The sequence below is a fragment of the Chelon labrosus genome (assembly GCF_963514085.1).
Source record: "Chelon labrosus genome assembly, chromosome: 22".
NCBI lineage: Eukaryota > Metazoa > Chordata > Actinopteri > Mugiliformes > Mugilidae > Chelon > Chelon labrosus.
The window spans coordinates 23,787,778-23,811,440 of NC_140355.1; the positions used below are offsets into that span (position 1 = coordinate 23,787,778).

At 42.0% G+C, this 23,663-nt stretch overlaps 1 protein-coding gene and 1 pseudogene across 2 annotated transcripts; both read right to left on the reverse strand.

Moving 5' to 3' along the window:
* Positions 1–1,079: 1,079 nt before the first annotated feature.
* On the reverse strand, positions 1,080–4,509 carry LOC311507541 (malignant fibrous histiocytoma-amplified sequence 1 homolog; annotated as a pseudogene). The gene has a single exon. The product of its transcript is annotated as a malignant fibrous histiocytoma-amplified sequence 1 homolog (transcript).
* Positions 4,510–7,640: 3,131 nt separating this feature from the next.
* LOC311507917 (uncharacterized protein) lies at positions 7,641–10,341 on the reverse strand (the record flags this gene model as incomplete). The annotated part of the gene is made up of 3 exons (XM_084572461.1): positions 7,641–7,894; positions 8,213–9,249; positions 10,337–10,341. The coding sequence occupies 3 exons, from the start codon at positions 10,339–10,341 to the stop codon at positions 7,641–7,643; spliced, it is 1,296 nt and encodes a 431-aa protein (XP_084428587.1).
* Positions 10,342–23,663: the final 13,322 nt, after the last annotated feature.

A 23,663-nucleotide genomic window follows, 5' to 3' on the forward strand; every position in this document is an offset into this window, starting at 1 on the left:
AGAGGGCTTCCAGTGACACCCTCACAAAGTGTCAACAGTGCACACATGTAGTTTACTGTACATGTAGTTGAGTGCATTCATACCATCTAACAGACAGTTTATCTTAATTGTGGTGCATTGTGACCTATCCTCTAGCCTAACCCAAGTGTAGACGAATGACAACATTGTCAGCACAAAGCAAAAGCTACAGTAAACCACCTGCACAATTTCAGTCATCGTTTTATTAACTACATTCTTCATTCTCTTTCCTTGGTTCACATGTAGAATGATAATAAAGATCAGAACCAAATCAACACAGAAGAACACTGGAGTAACGATTCCAACAGTGAAGAAGATGATGATGAAGTCAACACTGAGAACCCTACCACAAGTAAACTGGATGTGGACATTTCAGACTAAAGAAGAGATACAACAGTGCAGTATGCTTGAAAGATGATACGTTTAGTTTAATTAATGATTTGTAATTAGTGGCAGAAAGTAGTAAAAAGTATACCAAAGTACAAGTATAAGCTTTAGTCTTAAAGTATAAGTGTAAGTCTTAGTATATATAAACTTAGTCTTAGACTTTTCTTTATACTTTTCAGTATAAGCCAAGTATACTTCACTATACTATTCTTAAGTATATGAAATATAGTATATAAAAAGTAAACTTCAAGTATGCTACCTAAATTTTAGTATAAAATAAGTATACTTGTAGTACACTTGAATAAACTTCTTTTTGCTAAGGGATCTAATACTGTCCTCCTTGGTCCCAGAGGTTTGTGGTGTCTCCTCCATCTTCTCATCCTTCATGTGTCTTTAGTCCAACTCTTCTCTGTCCTCAGACTTTTTAAATCCTGACGCTGCTGTTGATCATCACGTCTGAATGAACCAAGACCTCTCCACCTGCATCCGTATCAATCTGTTCTGATTTTAATCAGCAGCAGGAAATAACTCCACAGCTGCATAAAAACAGTCTGTGATCAGATCTTTTTCTCAAACTCTAAGCGTTTCCTGATCGACTCAAACGGCCGAGCAGAAAGGAAACGACTCGTTCAACGTCGCCACTGAAATCAGACAGAAACCACTGATTCAGACTCTAAACGTCACCGACGTCTGAGGAACTGAAGAAAAGCTCAAAGAAACAAAAAACTAATTTGGAATCAGGTTTAAGATTAAACCAAAAAGAACAATCACTGTGAATGTGATGTTTGTGTTTAAGGGTCAGAAAACAGTGAGATGAAGATTAAGATTATTAAACTCAACACATTCAAACATTTTTCTCTGACCAACAATCAAAACAACTTCTCAGTCTGAAATAAACGAATCATGAAGTCATCACCGTCTGCTCTGACACCAGTTGATTTCTGGTGTTATAATCAAATCCACATGAACACACAAGGTCATTAAGGGGGACCAACAAGTCATTTCTGCTCAGGGGCCCCGTCCACGTTCATCAGACTGTCTCAAGTTTCCAGCATTAATCTCAGAATATAATAATAATAATGATGACACATATGTGATGCAGCAGACTGAAGCAGAGCAGCAGGATTACAGAAGACTTACCTGGGAAGGCGTGGGGGTTGGAAGACCCTCTCTTCAGGCACTTGGAACAGAGAATATGTACAGAGTAGTGCAGGCCGGGCCACTCCTGCAGCAGCATGTTCAGCTCCTCCACCAGCGGAGTGACGGCCTGCCAGGCGGTCCAGATGTTGGGGAGCGAGGCGTGGCTGGCGATGGACAGAGTCTCGTCCTGCAGCCTCCCCTTGGAGAGCCGGTGGCTGATCACCACGGGGACTTTACCTCGATAGGCCACGATCTGACGCCGGCCGTCCGAGCGCTGGACTACGTGGCTGTTGATCTGCACACTGAAGCGTGCAAACAGTCCAGGAGGAAACAAGAAGGGGAAGCTGTACTGGATGTGCAGCTGCTCCACAGAGAAGAAGTGACACAGCGGCAGAGAGCTCCCGCCGGCCGAAGCCTCCGCCCCGGCCTCCGCCCCGACCTCCTCGCCGCTGACGTAGCTGGGGAACTTGTACCACACGGTGGCTCCGTTCAGAGGCTTGCTGCGGGGTTTGTTGATGCAGTAGCAGATCCCCATCTTCTCCAGGAGCTCCATGATGAGGTGGAGGTCCTGCTGGGTCTTGATGAGCGGCCTGAGGAGCAGACGGATGACGTTGGAGGGCAGGAGGCCTCCACGTGGTGCTGCAGGTGGGTGACCCTGAGGTTCTCCCCCTTCTCATCCTCTATCACCAGACTCACCCTCCCCTTGTCCCCCCGCTCCCCCTCAGAGAGGAGCCGGTCCAGCAGCGTGGACTAGTCCCTCTGGAAGAAGACGTTAAGAATTGCAATGAACCGTGGAAGATTGTGAAAAACATACTCCTTCAGGGTGAGGCTGTCCTCAAAGTACAGCAGCTTCCCGCTCTCGTGCAGGTAGGATAAGGCGCTCTGCAGCCGGTCCTCCGTGAGCCCCGCCTGGAGGCCCAGACGGGCCGAGTCCCACCACGAGAGCCACAGGTCTTTGGGCTTAAAGTGCAACTCCTCCAGCATCTGCCAGGACTTTGGCACGACACGGTGGAGGTTGGGGAAGATCTCCCTGTGGTCTGCCACGGACATGAGCTTCTCTCTCAGCCTCTGGATGTTCCTCTGAGTCTCTGTGCAGCTGACGCTCAGGACGGGAGACAAGATCTGCAGCCGGTGGTTCAGCATGTACTGTAGCTGGGCTTTCTTGCGCCTCAGGTTCCTGTCAGAGACGCCGTAGAAGAGGACGTGAGGGCTGGAGGTGCGGACGTTGTAGCCCTGCTCCAGAGCCTGGTCCACCTGCTGAGCCAGGCTCCTCAGACTCTGGGTGTCCCTCGCCTCCTGCAGGCCGATCTGTCTGTGAATGTCCAGACTCTTCTCCTCCACCTCCACCTCTCCACACAGGTCTGCATGTGTGCCCACCAAGCACACTACGGCGTGGGGTACTTTGGCACAGAGCAGGTGGAGGAAATAGCCCACGTGAGCGTAGAAGTTCTTGGGCGAATATGTTTTGAGGTTGATGACGAGGATGTAGAGAGCACCGGGGGAGAGAAAAAAAGGTTTGATGAGGTCGTAGTTTTGCTTCCCTGACAGATCGTACACTAGAAATGTGAGGTGGCGACCGGCGTCCGCCACCCAGTTAGTGACTTCAATGCCTTTGTTTCCCTGGACTCCTGTGACGTCCTGCTGTGAGCTCACCACGCTCTGCCTCAGTCTGGTTTTCCCAGCGTTCTTCATCCCCATCAGGACCAGCTTCAGTCGTGGCTTCACGGCGAGCTGTGAATGTGCAAGTTCCTTCTGATAGACGGCAATGTAAGGGATCCCCTTCATGCACACCTCGTACGGGGGCTGGATGAGAGGGTTATCCTTCACCTTCCAAATGTTCACTTTGGACAGCTTCCCAAAATGATCTGGGAGAATGGCTATTTGGTTACCCTGTAAAACAAGCTCCTCCAACTTCTCCAGCTCCACAATAGAGTCAGGCAGATATGTGATGTTGTTATTGTCCAGCCAAAGGTTCACCAGCTTCAGCAGCTGCCCAATTTCCTCTGGGATATGGGTCAGTTTATTCCTGCTCAGGTACAGCTCCTCTAACCCTGTGATGCTTAAAATCACCTGAGGAAAGTTCTCAAACTCGTTGGAGGACAAATTGATCATTTTGAGTCTCTGCAGGCGACCAAAGGAAGGAGGCAGGGCAGTGAGGTTGTTCCCATCCAGCATCAGGCTCTCCAGGTTGTGTAGGCGGCAGAATGCGTCGGGTAAGGAGGACACATGGAGACTGCTGAGCCACAGGATTTTGATGGACTGCAGCTTCATGATGTCTGCTGGTAACGCCTCAAACTTGTTCCCGGAGCAGTCCAGCTCCTCCAGCTCGCCCAGGGCCAGAATCTCGGAGGGGAACTGGTTGAGCTTGTTGTGGTCTGCATCCAGAGTGCGCAGCTTGGCCAGGCCGGAGAAAGATGTGGGCAAGTCGTGCAGGTCGTTGAAGCTGATGTCGAGTTCCTCCAGAGCCTGAAGGACCCCGATCTGAGCTGGCAGCGCCTGGATTTTGTTGTGGCTGATGCAGAGCTTCTTCAGACCCCTCAGCTGTCCCACCCCCTCAGACAGGCTCCTCAGACAGTTGTGGCTCATGTCCAGCTCCACCAGCTGCACCAGCTCAAACACCACCCGGGGCACACAGGTGAACTTGTTCCTGCGGAGGACCAGGATGCGCAGGTTGTTGAGGGTGGATCCCAGCCCCTGTGGCAGCTCCTGGAGGGAGTTGTTGCCCAGGTTCAGCACCTCTATCTCGGCTATATCCTCTGGCAGTTCTATCTGGTTGTTCTTGGAGCAGAGGGTGAGCTGGCGCAGGTTGCTCCGCAGCTTCCTGGAGCGCAGGGCGGCATCCCTCCACAACCTGGCCGTTTTCAGATTGTTCTCCTTGTCCTCCATGGCGCTGAAGCCGGACCCCCCCCCCCCCCCCTCCTCCTCCTCCTCCTGCTGCTCCTTGTTTTCATGGAGAGTTTTCATGGATCCTGAGCGGCCAGCATGGAGGACGGAGTCCCTCAGAAATCAGCGCGCTCCTCAACAGCAAACCCTCCGCCACCGAGGCCAGAAGAGCCGCTACGTGTCGGGGAATAATCTGGTTTGTCGACAGGAACTGGAAGAGAGTCTGCGGCCGCGGCACAATGAGGAGCTCCGCGGTCACAGCTGCGGCTTCCACCCGGGGCTCCGGGGCTGCGGCTGTCCTCCGATCACGGCTCTGATCGTCCTCATCGCCTCCGGAAGCCTCTGGGTCTCTCTGTCCGGGAAGATGTGCTGGTTCTGAGGCTTTCTGAGCCGACGAGTGTCGTCCTGACCGCGGGGAGAGGAAGAGAGGCGGCCGCTGCTCACACTGCGTCAGATCCCTGAGCCCTCCTCCTCTTCCTCCTCCTCCCTTTCTCCTCCCTTTCTCCTCCTCCTTGTTGTGTGGACAGCAGGAGAGACATTCATTCTCCACATTTACTAAAAGCTGCTTCAGATCAGAATCAGAATCTTTATTGTAATGCTATAATCTGACTAAACATGTTTCTATGTACAAAGAATAAATATAATATATTATACTGGTCTGTTTAGTAGTAATTCTCTCTCTATCTATATACATTATATAGACATTTAACAGTGATACGTTCATGTTCAGAGGTTAAAGAGTCAAACCATTCAGTGGTCATTCATTGTTGTAACTGTCCTGGGACATGTGCCGTTCTTCAGTCTGTTTGTCCTGAAATCACAAGTTGTTGTGAGATCTGAAAATCAGGATTCATGTTCAGACAGAAACATTAGATGAAGGATGAATAAAAACCTTTAGAGTCTGTGAATGTGTGGACAACATGAAATAAATGTCAGATCATAGGAAGACTGCAGAGCTCAGAGAGAAATGATTCATGTTAAATCAGAAAACTGAGTCCTGCTGGAGGACAGAAGAGACACGACTCTGGCTCCACCTGCTGGACACAATCTGTAAGTACACAAACTGTAAAGTTGTCAGGTGCTTGGGGCCCCTGGCCAGCAGAGGGCCCCCGAGGACTGACACAACTTCACACTAAACTGAGTCATGTTTCTTTCTACTGTTGATGCCATTCCTGAAAATGAAAACAACCTGTGTTTTGTTGAGATTATAAATTCACTGTTAGACAAACACAGATTACATACACTTGAACTTTCACAGAAACAAACATGTATTGACTGTTGGATGTGGTTCCATGGTTTTATCTTCACGTTTCCATCTCTTTAGTGGTTGTCAGCAGGCGTATCGTTGGTTTACAACATTTGATCCTGACACTGATTAGTGTGGAGAATCTCAAAAGGACTAAAACCAGTTCTAAACCCTAGTCCTCACTTTTCATCTTTGGACACATAATGTTGCTGAACCTAGACCTGAGCAACTGCAGCAACCCCAGATCATAGCACTGCCCCCACAGGCTTGTACAGTAGACACTAGGCATGACGGGTGCATCACTTCATCTGCCTCTCTTCTTACCCTGATGCTTCTCCACTATCCTTCCAGTTTTTAATAATGCCTTGGACAGTTCTTAACCCAGTTTTAGTAGTTTCTACAATCTCCTTAGATGTTTTCTCTGCTTGATGCATGCCAATGATTTGACCCTTCTCAAACAGACGACCACAGGATGTGTCTTTAGACATGGTTGTTGAAGAAATGAGAAGCTACTCATTGCATCAGTTGGGCTTAAATAACTTGTTGTCAGCTGAAAGATAATCACCCATGCAGTAATTATCCAATAGGAGGTGAATACCTGTTTATTAGTTAAATCCAGGTGGAGACTTAGAAGTAGAAGTAGTGTAACATAATAATGAAATTCACTTCCACCCGGAAAGATAAACCTTTCAGGTTCTCATTTAAAGCTGCAGCAAAGATTATGTTGACTGAGAGATTTTTATTTTGTTCCTCCTTAAAGGAAAAATATGTATTCTCCCTACAGAGCTATTAAATTATTATTTATAAGGTCTAGTTACTTTGTGCCTTTTTTGTCTGTTAACTATTTTTCTTTTACATCTAGTTGTAGTTTTCAGATAAGTTTCATTTAATTGAAACAGCAAAAATGCTCCTACTTGTTGTATCAAGACTTAAATCTGGAGTTACACCCTGTTCTCTTTGTAGTAACCATATATACAAACCTGTTTTATACCTCATATACCAGGAACCTCTTAATGTTCCTGGTATATCTCTGATGGATTCATTTAGTTTTTGCATCTGTCCACACAGCAGCATCTCTTCAGTGATGTAGTACAGCTCCTTCTAGTGGTCTCTGTAGAACTCCTCACCGACACAGTTCATCACAGATTCTTCATGATTCTTTCATAGAGTCTCAGTTCTATCAGAGCTCAGTGTTTCTTTGTTGAGTCTGTGTCACAATCAACAGTTTCAGTAACAGAGAAACAGACGTTTATTGACTGAAGTTCAACAGAAGATTGAAGAGACTGAGAATCAGCTGATGATCCAGTGAAGACACTCTGAGCAAACTGATTTCATGAAGCAGAGATTTTATTCAGGATTCACAGAAAACTGCTTCAACCAGGAGACGATTGAATGCGAAGAACAGAATATAGTGAATTAAAAAAATCAGAACAACATAAAATTATCTAAATGTTTCCTCTCAGCCTGAGTCATCTGAAATATTCAACTAGTCATTCCAGCATGAACACATGAATAATCCAAGGTATCAATCAGATCAAAGAACATCAGATTTCAGGACTGTTCTCTTCAAAAACACTGAAGTATTAAAGTTGGATGGAGCTCCAGCACAGCAGAAGATTTCTCCACTGTGTCTGAGTTCAGTGTGAGTAACATCCTCTGTACAAACTGATTAGAATGACAACAACAAGCCAGTAATATGAGATACAATCATATCACACTGATAGAACATTTTCCTCATGGAATACTTTTACTGTTGATACATGAACTACATTTTACTGAGAACTGATAACACTACTAATATGTTGGTGTTGTTACTTTGACTGAAGTCAATGATCTGAATACTTCCTCCACCATGATTCTGATTGGAAATATGAACTGAATATTACACTGAACACAATCACAATGAAACAACTGATTCATGTTTAAAGAGAGTCGACAGCAGAAACATCAGAATCATGTTGTTCATCTACATCAATGAGTCTTTAACTTTTTTTTCCAGATCCTGTTTAGTCTTCATGTATCTCAGAGCTGCTCTGGTTCCTTCATCCACTCTGTTTTTCATCTCCTCCAGTTTCTGGACCTTCTCTGTGTCTCCTGTCTCCTTCATCTTGTCAATCAGGAAGTCCAAGTGGACATGAGTGGACCCTGAGTCAACATTCAGGGCGATCTGCTCCAGTTTAACAACATGTTGGTAGGCCTCATCCAGGAACTGGGACTTCTCTGATGTCAGTTGGTTCATTTCTTTCTCAAGATTTTCCAAAAGGCTCAACTTCTTCTCACTTTCTGATTTATTCTTCTCATACTTCTGTTTTATTTCTGCTTCAGTTTTCCTAACTTTCCTTGTCTTGGTCACATATTTCAAATTTTGTTTCGCATGATCTGATACAGGACACCTGTTGGTACAAACAGTACAGCGACCTCCTTTCATCACCTCACATTGTGCAGCATTCCAGGTCATTGTGCATGGATAGTGACAGTTTTCCTCACAGACATTACAACAGACAGCTCCTTGGAGTAACACCAATTTCCACATCCCACCATCAATAGGTTCTCTATCTTTGTAGACCTCATCAACTTCTACAGTGAACTTTTCATTCTTCTTCATCACTTCTTCATGTGTCTTCAGAGCTTCTTGAATCTGTTTGATCTCTGTCTGTTTCAGTTCAGTCAGGTTGATTCTCTCTTCCAGGTTTTGGATGCAGGCTGTCAGTCTGACACGTTCATTCAGAACATCCACAGTTTTCTTCAGTTTCTGAGGTTCAGTTTTTTCCAGAAAAGCTGTGAACTCTCTCATTCCTCTCATTGATAGTTGATCAGCATGTTTCAGGTCTTCTTCTTCCTCTGTTCTGTCTTCATGCTGACAGTTATCAAACAGGAAGTAAACAGGTTGATTCTTCTCATTTTTGGCACATTTAATTTTTGCAGCTTCAAGAGCTTCAAGAGCATTTTTAGGTTTTCTTCCATTAGAGTGTGTGATGAGAGCTATGATGTTTTTCTCCAGGTTTTTTCCAAACAGAGACATCACTGAATCAAAGACGTACATCAGTCGATCACTGAGTCTATTATCACTGGCCTTCATCACCAGACCCACTGCATTAACTTCATGAACTCCATCCTCTGATCTAAACAAGTCAAATAATCTTTGACTGATGGTGACATCTTCTTTGATCCCTTTAGTGCTATTATATCCAGGAGTATCGATGATGGTCAGAGAGTAGGGCAGAGTTTTATCTTCAAAACCAAAGATCTCGTACACGATCACATCTGATGTCTGACTTTCTGATTGACTTCTTTTCTCATCCTCTACGATCTGAAACCAGACTTCATCCTCAAACTTCACTCCCATGGTGTAGTTGACCAGAGAGTTGATCAGAGTAGATTTTCCTGATCCTGATTCACCAACTAGCAAGATGGTTTTATTGGTCTTCTTCACATTTCTTTCTCCAACAGTCTTTCTAGTCAGAGTTCCAATCTTCTCTTTCTTTGGTTTCAGCTGGTAGACAGAAGGAGATCCTGAAGACATCAGAATACTTCTGGAGATGATGTCCTGATGTTTTGATGATATGTTTGTGTTCCTGTAGAAAAATGTGAGATTTGCTCAATACACATAAGTAGTATATTACAGGTAATCACATGGTGTATATATATGCTAGACTGTGTGCATGGTGTTTTCTGTGTTTTTTTTTTTTTTTTGTATGCATTTCATTGTATTGGTGTCTATGCTGGAGCTGGGATATTTCCCTGAGTGAAGGACAGTTTTTGCAGGTTGCAGAGGATCTTAAATCAGGAATTAAGTGACAATGTTGAAATGACCTTGTTAAAAATATATAATGATCAAAATTAGTGTAAATGCTTGAAGATATTAACTACAGAAAGTTTAATTATATGGCAGAAAAAATGACACAAGTAGTATTGATAAACTGATCCAAAAGGCTGAACTCATGATCAGCAGAGAGTTGGGGACGTTTGTCTCAGCGAGGGACAGGAGGACACTGGACAAATGTCTCTCCATCATGGACAATCCATCTGATCCACTCCACCAGACAACAGAGGGACACTGGAGCTCATTCTCCAACAGACTGATCCAGCTCCACTCCCACAGTGAACGCTACAGGACGTCATTCATCCTCTACTCTATCCAGCTGGACAACAACAACAGAACTCCATGTTATTAAACCTTCTATGGATATAATATACATTTACTGCTGTCTCTATCTATTATACATTTCTCCACATGATAAACTTGTACATTATCTGCTTTTTCATTCATTCATTCATCTTCTATACCCGTTTAGTCCTGTTAAGGGTCACGGGGGTCATTGGGTGAGAGGCAGGGGTACACCCTGGACAGGTCGCTAGTCCATCGCAGGGCTAACACACAGAGACAGACAACCATTCACACTCACATGCACTCACAGGCCCATGGATTCGAACCGGTGACCTTCTCGCTGTGAGGCATCAGTGCTAACCACCTCTCCACTGTGCCGCCCTATCTGCTTTACTATTCTATTTTATTTTACTAGATTTTCACTTATATTTTATTTTTTTAATTATTTTATTATTTTTATTTTATAACTATCTTCACATGTCGAAGAAAATAAATCCCATCGGGTTTTATCTTGAAGTGGGTTGAGATGTGTTTATTATATCTTAAATATGTACCCCATGCTGGATTATAAATACCATTTGTTTCTTAGTTACAATGAGAAATATGGTACATTGCAACTAAGTAAAGCAAGGGCAACAGGAAGCAATGGAAACCTGGTATTGTTGAGTAATAAAGTAATTTATTGCTAAAAACATTAACAGAGGAACAAATTATACAAAGACTCCAAAGAAGGTGCAGAGGAGTGTGATGCAAAATCAATGATAGATAAAAAGAAATAATACTACCAAAACCAGCGATGCTACCTGAACAAGTCAATCAGGAACAACCAGCATCACTACTCCTAGAGAATTCAACAGAATGCTAGCTGACAGAGTGGCCCAGTCTCCTGGTAGTTTAACAAGAACATCTGCACATCAGAAGAGAAGAGCTTAAAGCTAAGCAGCAAAAGAACACAACAGGACAACAGTCAACCAGTGGCATGTGAGAGACAGAACATCACAAAGATACAGGTAGACACCAGGGAAGTGATAACAGATAAAAACAATGAGCAACCACTAAAAAACAGATTAAATCACAACCGCTCTGATTAACATCTCTTTTTAAATCATGAATCCAACTCCTCCAAAGTTTCTGTGGGTCGTTACTGGACCAAGTTTATCAGAATTAAATGACAGACTAAAGCAAAGAGAGTTAATCCCTCTAACGAGCCCTTGTTTTACTGCCCAGTGATTCAGATTCAGTAACATAGTAGAGCTAGTTTGAAAAGCATCGAACATCTCCAGTTCTTTGATGAGATTCATGTAAAATAAGAAACATCCTCACATTGTCTGTGTTGAGGATCAAGGCAGGCAGTGTACTTTCATTCAGATTCCAGTTTATAGCAGGTAATTACTCATAATGACTATTAATAACTAAATATAAGCTACAGGGCTTTCACAACTACAACAAATGTGCTATAATACATTTCAGAAATCTCACCTTCCTCCAAAGAACAGAAGATAGAACCGACAACTAAACACTAAAATAATGTTTCTGATTGGAAATATGAACTGAATATTACACTGAACACAATCACAATGAAACAACTGATTCATGTTTAAAGAGAGTCGACAGCAGAAACATCACAATCATGTTGTTCATCTACATCAATGAGTCTTTGACTTATTTTCCAGATCCTGTTTATTCTTCATGTATCTCAGAGCTGCTCTGGTTCCTTCATCCACTCTGTTTTTTATCTCCTCCAGTTTCTGGACCTTCTCTCTGTCTCCTCTCTCCTTCATCTTCTCAATCAGGAAGTCCAAGTGGACATGAGTGGACAGTGAGTCAACATTCAGGGCGATCTGCTCCAGGTTGACAACATGTTGGTAGGCCTCATCCAGGAACTGGGACTTCTCTGATGTCAGTTGGTTCATTTCTTTCTCAAGATTTTCCAAAAGGCTAAACTCCTTCTCACTTTCTAATTTATTCTTCTCATACTTCTGTTTTATTTCTGCTTCAGTTTTCTGAACTTTCCTCGTCTTGGTCACATACATCCACTTTTCTTTCACATGATCTGATACAGGACACTTGTTGGTACAAACAGTACAGCGACCTCCTTTCATCACCTGACAGTTTCCAGGATACCAGGTCATTGTGCATGGATAATGACAGTTCTCCTCACAGACAGTACAGCAGACAGCTTTATCACTGAAGCGCAGCCATGCCAACCAACCAATATCTTCTTTTTCTTTGTAGACTTCATCAACTTCTACAGTGAACTTTTCATTCTTCTTCATCTCTTCTTCATGTGTCTTCAGATCTTCTTGAATCTGTTTGATCTCTGTCTGTTTCAGTTCAGTCAGGTTGATTCTCTCTTCCAGGTTTTGGATGCAGGCTGTCAGTCTGACACGTTCATTCAGAACATCCACAGTTTTCTTCAGTTTCTGAGGTTCATTTTTTTCCAGAAAAGCTGTGAACTCTCTCATTCCTCTCATTGATAACTGATCAGCATGTTCCAGGGATTCTTCCTCTTCTGTTCTGTCTTCTTGCTGACAGTTATCAAACAGGAAGTGAACAGGTTGATTATTCTCATTTTTAGCACATTTAATTTTTGCAGCTCCAAGAGCTTCAAGAGTGTTTCTAGGTTTTCTTCCATTAGAGTGTGTGATGAGAGCTACGATGTTTTTCTCCAGATCTTTTCCAAACAGAGACATCACTGAATTAAAGACGTACATCAGTCGATCACTGAGTCGATTATCACTGGCCTTCATCACCAGACCCACTGCATTAACTTCATGAACTCCATCCTCTGATCTAAACAAGTCAAATAATCTTTGACTGATGATGACATCATGTCCAATTCCTCTGGTGTCTCCATATCCAGGAGTATCGATGATGGTCAGAGAGTAGGGCAGAGTTTTATCTTCAAAACCAAAGATCTCGTACACGATCACATCTGATGTCTGACTTTGTGTTTGACTTCTTTTATCATCCTCTACGATCTGAAACCAGACCTCATCCTTAAACTTCACTCCCATGGTGTAGTTGACCAGAGAGTTGATCAGAGCTGATTTTCCTGCTCCTGATTCACCAACTAGTAAGATGGTTTTATTGGTCTTGTTCACATTTCTTTCTCCAACAGTCATTCTAGTCAGAGTTCCAATCTCCTCTTTCTTTGGTTTCAGCTGGTAGACAGAAGGAGATCCTGAAGACATCAGAGTACTTCTGGAGATGATGTCCTGATAGTTTGATGAGATGTTAGTGTTACTGAAAAGCAAAAGTACAAATATGCTCAATTCACATTTAGAATGTCATTATTCACACTTCATGAACTGTTTTTTGTTCATAGTGAAAAGATCAGTTAATAAAATCTAACAATGTGACGAGTGTTGGAGGTTTCATGTTAATGGTTGCTGAAAAGTGATAACTACCCCCCGACTAACATGGAGGGGCGTGGCTTATTGCCTACCGTGGTGTGGCTTGTTGCATTCCACCAGAGGAGCGTGGCATCCGCTGGTTTTACAGTTTGTGGTTTAGCTGAGTTGAACTAGCATGGCTAACTAGTAGCTCTGATGACACAGGAGCTGTTGAAGTCTGTTATAACAGTGGTTCTCTGGTCTGGGTTTGGGATCCACCATTAGCCTTTAATAACAATCCGCGACCCAAATCAAATAAAAATTTCAACTTCTCAAATTTATTGAATGAACAGATTACACAGTTTGAGCCCGAGATAGAATAGAACATCACAGTATGAAAACACACAAAAAAACAAAAAAAAATTATAAACCAAAACGACCAGCAAGTGGCGAATAGTGGGAACTATTCCTATTTTAATTAAAACCAAAACTCCTCACTTCAGTAACTTCAGCCTTGAATTCCAACTACTGAGAAGTAGTTTCAAAAAGACTCATAATATGCAGCTTTAGCTGAGTACCCACTCATTGAATATATAATAATATCCTATTAAAACTATTTTCAGTCACATTCAAGCATTAATCATAAAGCTGACATGACAATCAGAACATTTCAGTAATCGTGTTCTGAAATGCTCAACAGGTTTCTTTGAGAGAACACCTTGCTGCACTAAACACAGTTTTTGAAGTTGAAGTTTTTGTCCTCCTTTGTCCTCAATATAATAAAATCCATATCTCATATAATCTGCGTCGCACCTGCGTTTCGCCATGCAAAATTAGCATATGGAAACAAACTTTGTGATCTTCTTCTATAGACGTGACTTTTTTGTTGACACAGCCATATTGGCAGGAAATGAAGTTAAAATGAATAGAGTCAGTGCTGAAAGCAAACACTGAAGAATGTTTCCGAGGAGGTTCATGACAGTAACGCAGCTACAATAACAAGTAACTGTTTAATCCAGATTTTTTTCCTCATTGTCAGTAGTTTTAGTGCTGAATGAGCACTCCTTTGTAATCTGTTGGACATCGTGTTAAAAACATGATAAATAAACAAGACATTACACTTGAAAATGCTGGATTCTGTACCTGATATAAAGTGATCACTACACAAGACAAATCCGTTTCTTGAGGGATCCCACCGCTCTGTTTTCTCGTTCCTGCTTCTTGGGCGTTTTATTGCAGTAATCCACATCTGATGTCATGAGGGGTATTTGTGGATTACCATCTTGCGTCAATGTATGTTTTCAGTGACTTTACGGAGTAAAGGGACATTGTCCGCGACGGCTGTTTCAATGCTCGAACAAAGCACACCTGGGGCATTTATCATGCCCCAGATATGCAGTAAACTCTGACGGCCTGAAATCAGCGCTGGCGCCAATCACTTTTCCTCTGAGTTTTTCTGCCAATATGGCGGTGTCAACCGAACATCATGTGATGGTGTGAAATGGGGGCTGTCACCCACCACCTACTGCCACCTACTGTTAAGGAGTGTGAATCGGTGACACTTTATTTATTTATTTTTTTCCCCGGCAAAGGCCCACGACCCATTGAAAACGGGCCTGTGACCCACTTTTGGGTCTCGACCCACCAGTTGAGAATCACTCCTTTATAACATGTTTAACGTAATGGTATGATTATTAGTGTTAAATCACCAGTGAAGCCACATGTTTCTGCATTTACAACTTAATCAAAGATATTAAATATAAATTATAGATAAACAGTTTTGTTTGATACCACTTTTGTTGGTGCTGTACATATCTTGGTGGCACACATTTAAGCTGCTGGTGTAAATAATAAGACTACTGGGCAAGTGCACTTAAATTTTAAGTTTTAAATTTGAGATTTGATTCTCATTATGGCCATAGATAATTTCATACTCAGTGTAGTAATAGCCTTGTATAGGCAAGATAGATTTGAAGTTTTTCCTGGAAATAGATTGTGGATTTTGGATTTATTTCTGATGAGGGAGATGGTGAACCACCCATGAACTGGATTATCTCCTCATCCTGAGGATTTGGACCAAGATCAAAATGTTCCCAAGGAGACCACCTACTCCTTCATTCTCATCCTTTCAGTAGCCTATTGTTGCGTTTGTCATTGGCTTTATGATAATAAGCTTACTCTAAATAAGAAAAAGACAGTTTCCATGTGTTTTTCCATCAAAAACACACCACAATCAGAAGATTTTTGCATAAGACTGCAGGGAGAGGAAATTGAGATGTTAAAGGATTTTAAATATTTGGGTGTAGTTCTGGATTCCAGACTTAAGTTTGACAAACATGTCAAAAAGATATCTAAAACAATAAAAAACAATTTAAATTGCTTCAAACTAATTAGACATTATATACCAATCAAAGCAGCACAGCTTTATATGCATGCCATGATTTTCTCTCATATGTCATATTGTGCTACAGTGTGGAGTCAGGCCTCTCCAACTACAACTAAGCTAATTGCATCTCTGTATAATCAAACCTTAAAAATAATGGCTAAGAAACCAATAAAGTGGCATCACTGTCACATTTTGAAGGAATATAAATTGCTTAGTTTTGACAACTTCCTAATATTTTCGTCTGTCAAACTGGTTTTTAAGTGTTTACAGAACTTGGCACCAGATGTGTTGTGCCGTCTTTTTAGCAGACAAAATAGTGGAAGGATTACTAGGGGTACGGCAAGTGGTAACTGTAAAATATCACGCCGTAAAACCTCCTTTGGACAATCAGCCTTCTCCATAAAGGGCTCCCAGATGTGGAATTCACTACCGACTGAAATAAAACTAACCCGAGACATTAAAATTTTTAATGCAAATGTTAAAGTCTGTCTGAAACAAAATCAGAGCTGTATGCACTTTTAATGGTTCATGACTTGGTATGATTTCAGATGTATTGTACATTTTATTGTATTATGTAGTTTTGATGTCTTTCTTCTTGCTTTCTTTTTTCTTTTAAAAGCCTAACTCGGGACGGGAGTTGGAAACTAGCATTAGCTATAATCTCTGTATGCAGAACATCAGTCACATTGACTTGTTTGTAACGAGTGGAAGTATTACTATGTTAACCTGCATTGTCCCTATCAAATAAACTAAATTAAATTAAAATTGGAGAAAGAGGACACAATCAATCAGTCCTCCAATGACAGGTAAATATCTAGTCATTAAAAGACTCAGATGTACCTATTTAAACCAGTCCGTTAGAACTAAAGAAGCTTTTTGGATCAAATGTGTTCAAGAAAACTCTACAAGTCAAGCTTTTGGGGTATTCAGCTGTAAAAGGTTTCACTCACAGTTCACATGAGAGTGTGTTAAAGAATTGTACTTGTATGTGTGAGGTTTTCAGTTTACTGTCTGAATGACTTTGGTTTGATGTGAGAATAATGTCCCTAACAGCTCCTCTTACTTTAACTGCCTCCACTGTATCAGCTGGTGGCAGTCAGTCACTCCTTGTCTCTGGCTTCTACCATTATTGGTTTTATTTCATTTGTACTTTGATTTATTTCTCTTTTACTTCTGGAGAATAAACGACTTTTATCTACAACTCACATGTGATCTCTCCTCCTTCTCCCAGCTCTTCTAACAGTAACTTGTGTAATGACTCAATAAACATCCTGATTGTTGTTGTAATTGTTCTTATTCTACTCACTGTGCCATGGTGATGTCTGAAACAGCTCCACACAGTGAAGAGTCAGTACAGTCTGGTCTCTAAATGAAAACAAGAACAAAACTATTCATTCAGTGATTCCACAGTTTTTACAGGAAATCAGAAGATGTTCCAGACAGACTCTGATCCTTCAGGTACCAAACATCACGTTCATCCCTTTCACTTCCTGCTCAACATAACCAGTATACACATAATGTACAGGTCAGAGCATTGGTACATTGATCTGTTCAGTAGCTCTAAGATGAACCTGAAACTAACAGCTGATGGAGGATTTAGAAAATGATCAGAAGCATAGAAAATAAACAATGAGTGAATGTTTAGCTTCACTCATCATGAAATGTTTAACTGTTGAATGTTATCAGGAGAATATAATAGTTTGAATCTTTGTGTCCTGATCCTGACATTTAAAGTCATCTTACCTGAGCTGTTGGCTTCACAAAGCTCTGTGATGCTGAAGAGACAAGAAGAGAAGAGCAGAGAGGTTTTAGATCATATCAGATGGAGCTGAGGTGCATATACTGCAGGAGAGGTTAGACAAGCCTGAGGTATTAAGGTGGAGTTATATGACATGTTGAGGTTTTATATTGTATCAGATGGAGCTGGGTGGGGCGGTCTATGGTCACATGTTTTCAGAGAAACTCCAACTCTTTCCAGAATGACTTGTCTCTCTTGTTAGTTTCTTTAGTTTTGTTCCCACCATCATTTATTACCAATGATCAGATTCAAACATGTTGCTGCAGATTTACTTGAACTAAGAGCAGAATAAAGACAATGTGTTTAAAACTCTACTAGAATCAGGTTCTCTGTTTGAGTCTTTGTGGCCTTCTGGCAAATATTTGAAGTAGTTGAAATATTTTATTGCTTGTTTCCCCCTGTGGTATAAATTACAGGATGATCTTATCTTATTATAACTGAAGACTTTGCACACATAGCATATACAGGTTCAATAAAATGATGATTCTTTGAACTATGTAACAGTTCATACAGGAACAGGTGAAGTCATTATAAAGTCATTTTTCATTAAGAACATTGCATTGTTCCAGAAAACAACAGGATGAAACACAATGCTGTACCACTGTACTATCTGACAGAGAGTGACCTAAAATGTGTTCCGAGGACACATTGCCTCACAGCAAGACGGTTCCAGGTTCAAAACCATAAGCCGACTGGTTCCTTTCTGTGTGGAGTTTGCATGTTCTCCCTGTGTCTGTGTGGGTTCTCTCCAGGTTCTCCGGCTTCCTCCCACTGTCCAAAGACAGTAGATTTAGATGAAAGTATTTGTGAAGAACAATGTGACTGTTTTTACCTGATCTCTAACCATGTGAAAGGAGCAACTGAATACATGCTGAAGAATTCAATCAAACAAACTATTTCATTCAGAGATTAGTTCAAGAACAACATTAGAGGGAAGGAACTTTTCTATTTGAGGAAATAGGGAGCTCACAGTTGAATTTGGGACGAGTATTGGAAAGATGGGCAACTGTAACGAAAGGCAAAATAAATCAAAGCAGGTCCAGGCGGACTTATAAACTTTAAGAGTACTCAGGGCTATTCCCTTAACCATATAGCGTCTCGCACTGTCCAACAGTGAGGCCATAGGTGATTTTAATCCAAGATTAGAGCTGGGAAAGGTGGGCACGCTATCGGCTCCGGGTCAGCATCTAAGCAGAGTAGTCTGAACTCCTGAAATCGGAAACGAGAGAGAGCATCAGCGATTACGTTTTGGTAGCCGGGGATATGTTCTGCACAAATGATAAAATTATGCATGACGGACTGCCTAGTTAGCCGTCTGAGAAGGGACAAGTGGCGCCCCATAAGACACTGGCTACGACGATTGGAAAGATCTTGTGCAATGCTGAAGAGGCAGACCCGAGGGCAACTCTGAGAAGTCAGGAGACCATTTCTCGGCAAACCATTGCCCTTGGTAAAAACCCCCAAAACCGACAGAGGGAGCTGCGTCTGTGTAAAGCTGGATGTCTTCGGGCTGGGAGATGAAGTTGTATAATCAAATAATCGAACGGTAGCAGCGTGAGCTGTAATCGAACGGTAGCGGCGTGAGCTGTAATCGAATCGAATCGTGAGGTGTCTTGGATAACGTGGATAAGGTTAAGGAATGGCTGAGGGCTGTGGCAGGAGGTGTGAAAAGGAATGTCGACATTGGGGAATGATGCAGATGGCGCGATCGAGATGGCTGAAAAGGGAGAGAAGCTGCTGATTAGAAAGGCTGGGATCTAGAAGGAAATGAAAATTAACGAAAAGATACGGAGGCTCGTTCCTAGACTAGGCTCCACCTTCATTATCTGGAACTGGTTTGGTTTTAAAAAGTCTGACGCGGAGCAGCAATTTACAACATGCAAGTATATCCAAAAGGTTCAATAGGGCAACTGGGCTTCAGTTCTAGGGGACTGGTGGGAAGTCTGAGGTTTAAATAGGAACTCCTCCTGAAACTTGCTTGTATGTAAACGACCAGAAACCGGCGTAGCCAATTTCCATTAACGATTGGGTACTTACCTGTAGTTTTGCTGCAAGATTTTGCTAATGAATGGTGCATACGAAGGACAGTGACACCACTAATTTTTGTTCCACCACCTCGAACGCACGCACTAACCAGAATGTGAAGAAAGCCGGAAAATGTGCAAGGATGCAGAAGCAGCGTCGGCTTCATCCAAAGCCTCACACTCAGATGAAACTTGCCGATGCATTATAGTCAAAAGATTAGGCTGAATTAGTGTTTATTTATCGTCGTTTTTAATTGTTACTGTGATAAATACCAGAAATTATCGGGATACTTTTTTTTTTTTTTTTTTTTCTTTTTCCTTCTCCATATCACCCATCTCTAGTTCAGAGCGATGCCAAAGAACTCCATGGAAATCCTAAATGGGGGAAAGATGCATTGAAAATCGTGGTGATCGCGATAATCACAATAATCACAATAATAGTTGAATAATCGAATCGTAGCGCCGTGAGTGTACCCGAATTGAATCGTGATGTGCCCTAGATGGCCGGTTGCGGAGGGAAGAGAACAAGTTCGACAAGTGGGTGAATGTGGAACTGATACGACCTGGCTCTGGCTGGATAAGGCTGGTGGAACTAGGAGGACCCGACCTGATGCTGCGGCCTGCGTGATGACGTCAGCGTACACGGATGTGATGACGTGTAGGGGTCGAGCCGGAAGACCTGAGTCGAAGCGCGTTGTTTGTCTGGTGGAGGAGATGGAATTTTGAAGAAGTTTGAACAGTTTTGCCTTGTTATCGCTGCGGTGGAATGGAATGCGCTTCTTTTCTCGAGGCGTGCTGTAGGCGAGCGACTGTCCGGTCTGCGATGGTAGTCGGGCGTGGAGGAGTGCTGGCCGGAGGTGAACCGATAGAGGAGCGGCCGTTACCGGCCTGTTCCCGGCTAGCTGCTGCGGTGTCTGGGTGGACGTAGCTCAGGTGAGCGGTGCCGAGTACCGCGGCCTCTGTCTGGACGAGGTAGAGGAGGTGTAAAATGAAGGTCGTAGTCGCTGGATGGAGGATAATTAACGAGGTTTTGAGGAACTGGGACGACGGAGTGTAGTCGGGAGAGATGGCTAGCTGGAGGCGAACGGATTGAAGTAGACGGAAGAAGGAGAATCGAGGATGATCGACGGGATGCCGAACATTCGCTGTCAGATGCGTCGAGGACCAACTCGCGGTTCATGGTGAAGGTAATCTGGTTTTCTTAATCGTGTCTGTGCTCTCGAACGCTCGTTTGAGAACTGAGTCGAACGGAACGTCGAAAGTCTGTACCTGAAAGCAGCAAGACAGGTGCGTGACTCGGTTCATTATAAAGACAGGCGGGGCTGCCGATTGGTTAGGGGTAATGAATGAATGAGTGACGTATTGGAGTCTTCCCAGCAGAACTACGCTGGCGCTTACATTAAGTAGTTAAATTACTTAAACTTAACCAAAACTCTGTAAAGACACAAGATAAATTGTCAACTACATCTACTTCCTGCTAGAATTTTGTACAATCTCTCCTTTTCTTATTTCCTTCTTTCTGATTGTTTAATAAACTCACACACTCACATTCATACAATGGTTTTCTGAGAGTGGTGAACTTTTCCACAGTATACAAAGAATATTAATCTTATGTCAGGGACCTCAAGTGAGACAAACCTTTTTAATCTCAGTGAGACATTTATTTCTAATTAAATAAATGTAGTAAAATATTGTACGTATAATTATATTCAGTCATTTAATACTACTGTACTGTAAGATGAACTTTAAGAGAAAGAAGTGTTTCTATGAAATCATGTGACCTCCTCTCAGCTGACAAACAGTAAACTCATCAACTGGATGGTGTCTAACTCTTTACAGGATAAAAAGTTAATCATTTAACACTATGAACACAACCTTTACAACATTTACAGCCCCATTCTTCTCCTTGTCTGCTTGAACTTTGTACTTTTACTTCACTGTACTGTACATATGGTGAACTGAATGTGACCTGAGTGACAGTGTGTTCAAGTTTATTGTCATACAAGTTGCATCGTGAAGAGTACAGTAACTACAGAAATCAATATTATTTAAGCTTACACTTTGCTCATATGTTGTAACTTCTGTGTTTTGACTAAATTAATGTATTTAAAGTCTACAGTCACAGAGCAGTGATGCTCGGCTTCTTCTGTGTGGGAGGAACTTGGAGATCCAGGCATGACTGGAGGAGAGTTTAGGTTTTTATCACCTGAAGGTCACATGACTAGAGTCTGTTAATGACCTGGTACTCACCTGGACTTGGAGGAACCTGATTCTTCAGCTTAAAACTGTAACTGAACTGTTCTGTCCAGCCCCATGACTGCACATCTCTCTTCTACAGATGACATCCTCTTCTTCTTGGGTTTCACCTTCAAAACCAGATTTTTAATCTCAGAGATTTATTTGTAGTTAAATAAATGTAGTCATTACGTTACATTATTATATGTGCAATTATATTCAGTCATTTACTGCTACTGTACTGTAATGTGATGAGCTTTAGGAGGGAGGAGTGTTTCTATGAAATCATGTGACCTCCTCTCTGCTGACTATAAAATCATCAGCTGTTCACTGCTCATCTACAAACTGAACAAGCCAACGACTCAGGTAAGAACAACTTCAAATATGAATCAAGAAGTAACTTAGTCTAATAACACGTGTATGTTATGTGAAGTAAATTAACTAATACAGAAAGAACTTATCACTTATCTGCAGGTTATTGATGTTTATTTCTCTTGTTCAGACCTCATTCACTCTCTCCTCCTTCATCTCTGTGTAAACCTCAGTCCACCCGTCACCATGGGAACGTGAGTAACATTAAAAGAATTAATCATTTATTTATTACTATCTGTTACACACATTAAAGATGTTATGATATAATATAATTCACATGTATATGTACATTTGAACAGGTAGAAGCTAGACTCAGTCATGGACACAATGCTCTGCTAGCTAAGCTAACTAATGCTAACAGTTATTTTATTCTGGTCTCTCCCCCATAGTTCAGACTGGACTAGTAGCATTCTGTTATTTACGGAAAACTTCTTTTCATTTTGAATTGTTGTCAAACTGAACGACTTTAAGAGTCATGAACACAACATGAGAGTTGTGTCGGGTAGGGACCCCTTTGGGAGGTCACCTACTGTCATTGAAAACTAAACACACTGTCACTGTTGTAATTTAAAGTATGTTAGCCATCGGGGGCCCACTGCAGTTGACTAACTTGCCTGTTGACATATTGTGCCTCTGCTTTTGAAGCAAACACAGCTGACTCATTCTGGTCTATAACACTGAATGTTTAATGTTACCTGGAATAGAACAAAGGTTGAGAGCTGAGGTGAGGCATAGATACTCTGAGAACTAAAAGGGACGTGTCCATGCAAGTGTTCAGCAACAACAGGAAGTAGGATATTGTGATCTGCTCTTTGATTTATCAACATGTATAAAAGGTTCATTTGGACTCAGATAAAAGACAGGTAGGTAGATCTGTCTAGATTTCTCTGGCAGTTAAAATTATTTAAAACTTGAGTTGGACTGAAAATACATATTCTGTTTAAACATTTTTACATCCTTCAAAATTTTCTACATTTATTCATAAAAATTATTCAAGCCATGAGAGTAGACAAAGAAAACCCGATCAAACACATCAGAATCACAATCACTTTATTGTCATTGTACAGAATACAACGGAATTGAGGTAGCAGTTCTCCACATTCAGTACAATTTAAAAGTGATGTAGCTATAAAAGAAAAAAACATTAAATTAAAGCAATAATTACCTAACAGAGTTGAAAAAACAAAATACAGACACAGGGGTATTGCACAGATAGCAGAATATTGCACACATTAGTGTCTTTGTTTTTTTCAAGTGTTTTCAGGATTGTTCTGAATTTAGTGCAATGACAGCTCTGGATTAGAAGCTGTTTTTCAGTCTGTTTGTTTTGGCTTTGATCGTCCTGAAGCGCCTGCCTGAGGGCAACAGTTCAAATAGGTGGTGACCAGGGTGGGATGGGTCACAGTGTGCTGTGGGCTCTCCTGAGTCCTGAGGCAGAACCATTAGACTAAAGTGAGGCAATATTACATATCATGTCCTCCTTGTGTCCAGTATCTGCTGTGACCTCCTTGTCACTAAATGTTTCTGGTAACAGCTGATCAGTGGTCTACAGCAGCTTGGAGGAATTTTAGCCCATTCCTCAGAACAGAACCACTTCAGTTCTGAGATGTTGGTGGGTTTCCTCACATCAACTGCTTGCTTCAGGTCCTTCCACAACATTTCTATTGGATTAAGGTCAGGACTTTGACTTGGCCGTTCCTAAACATTCATCTTGTTCTTCTTTTGGAGTGA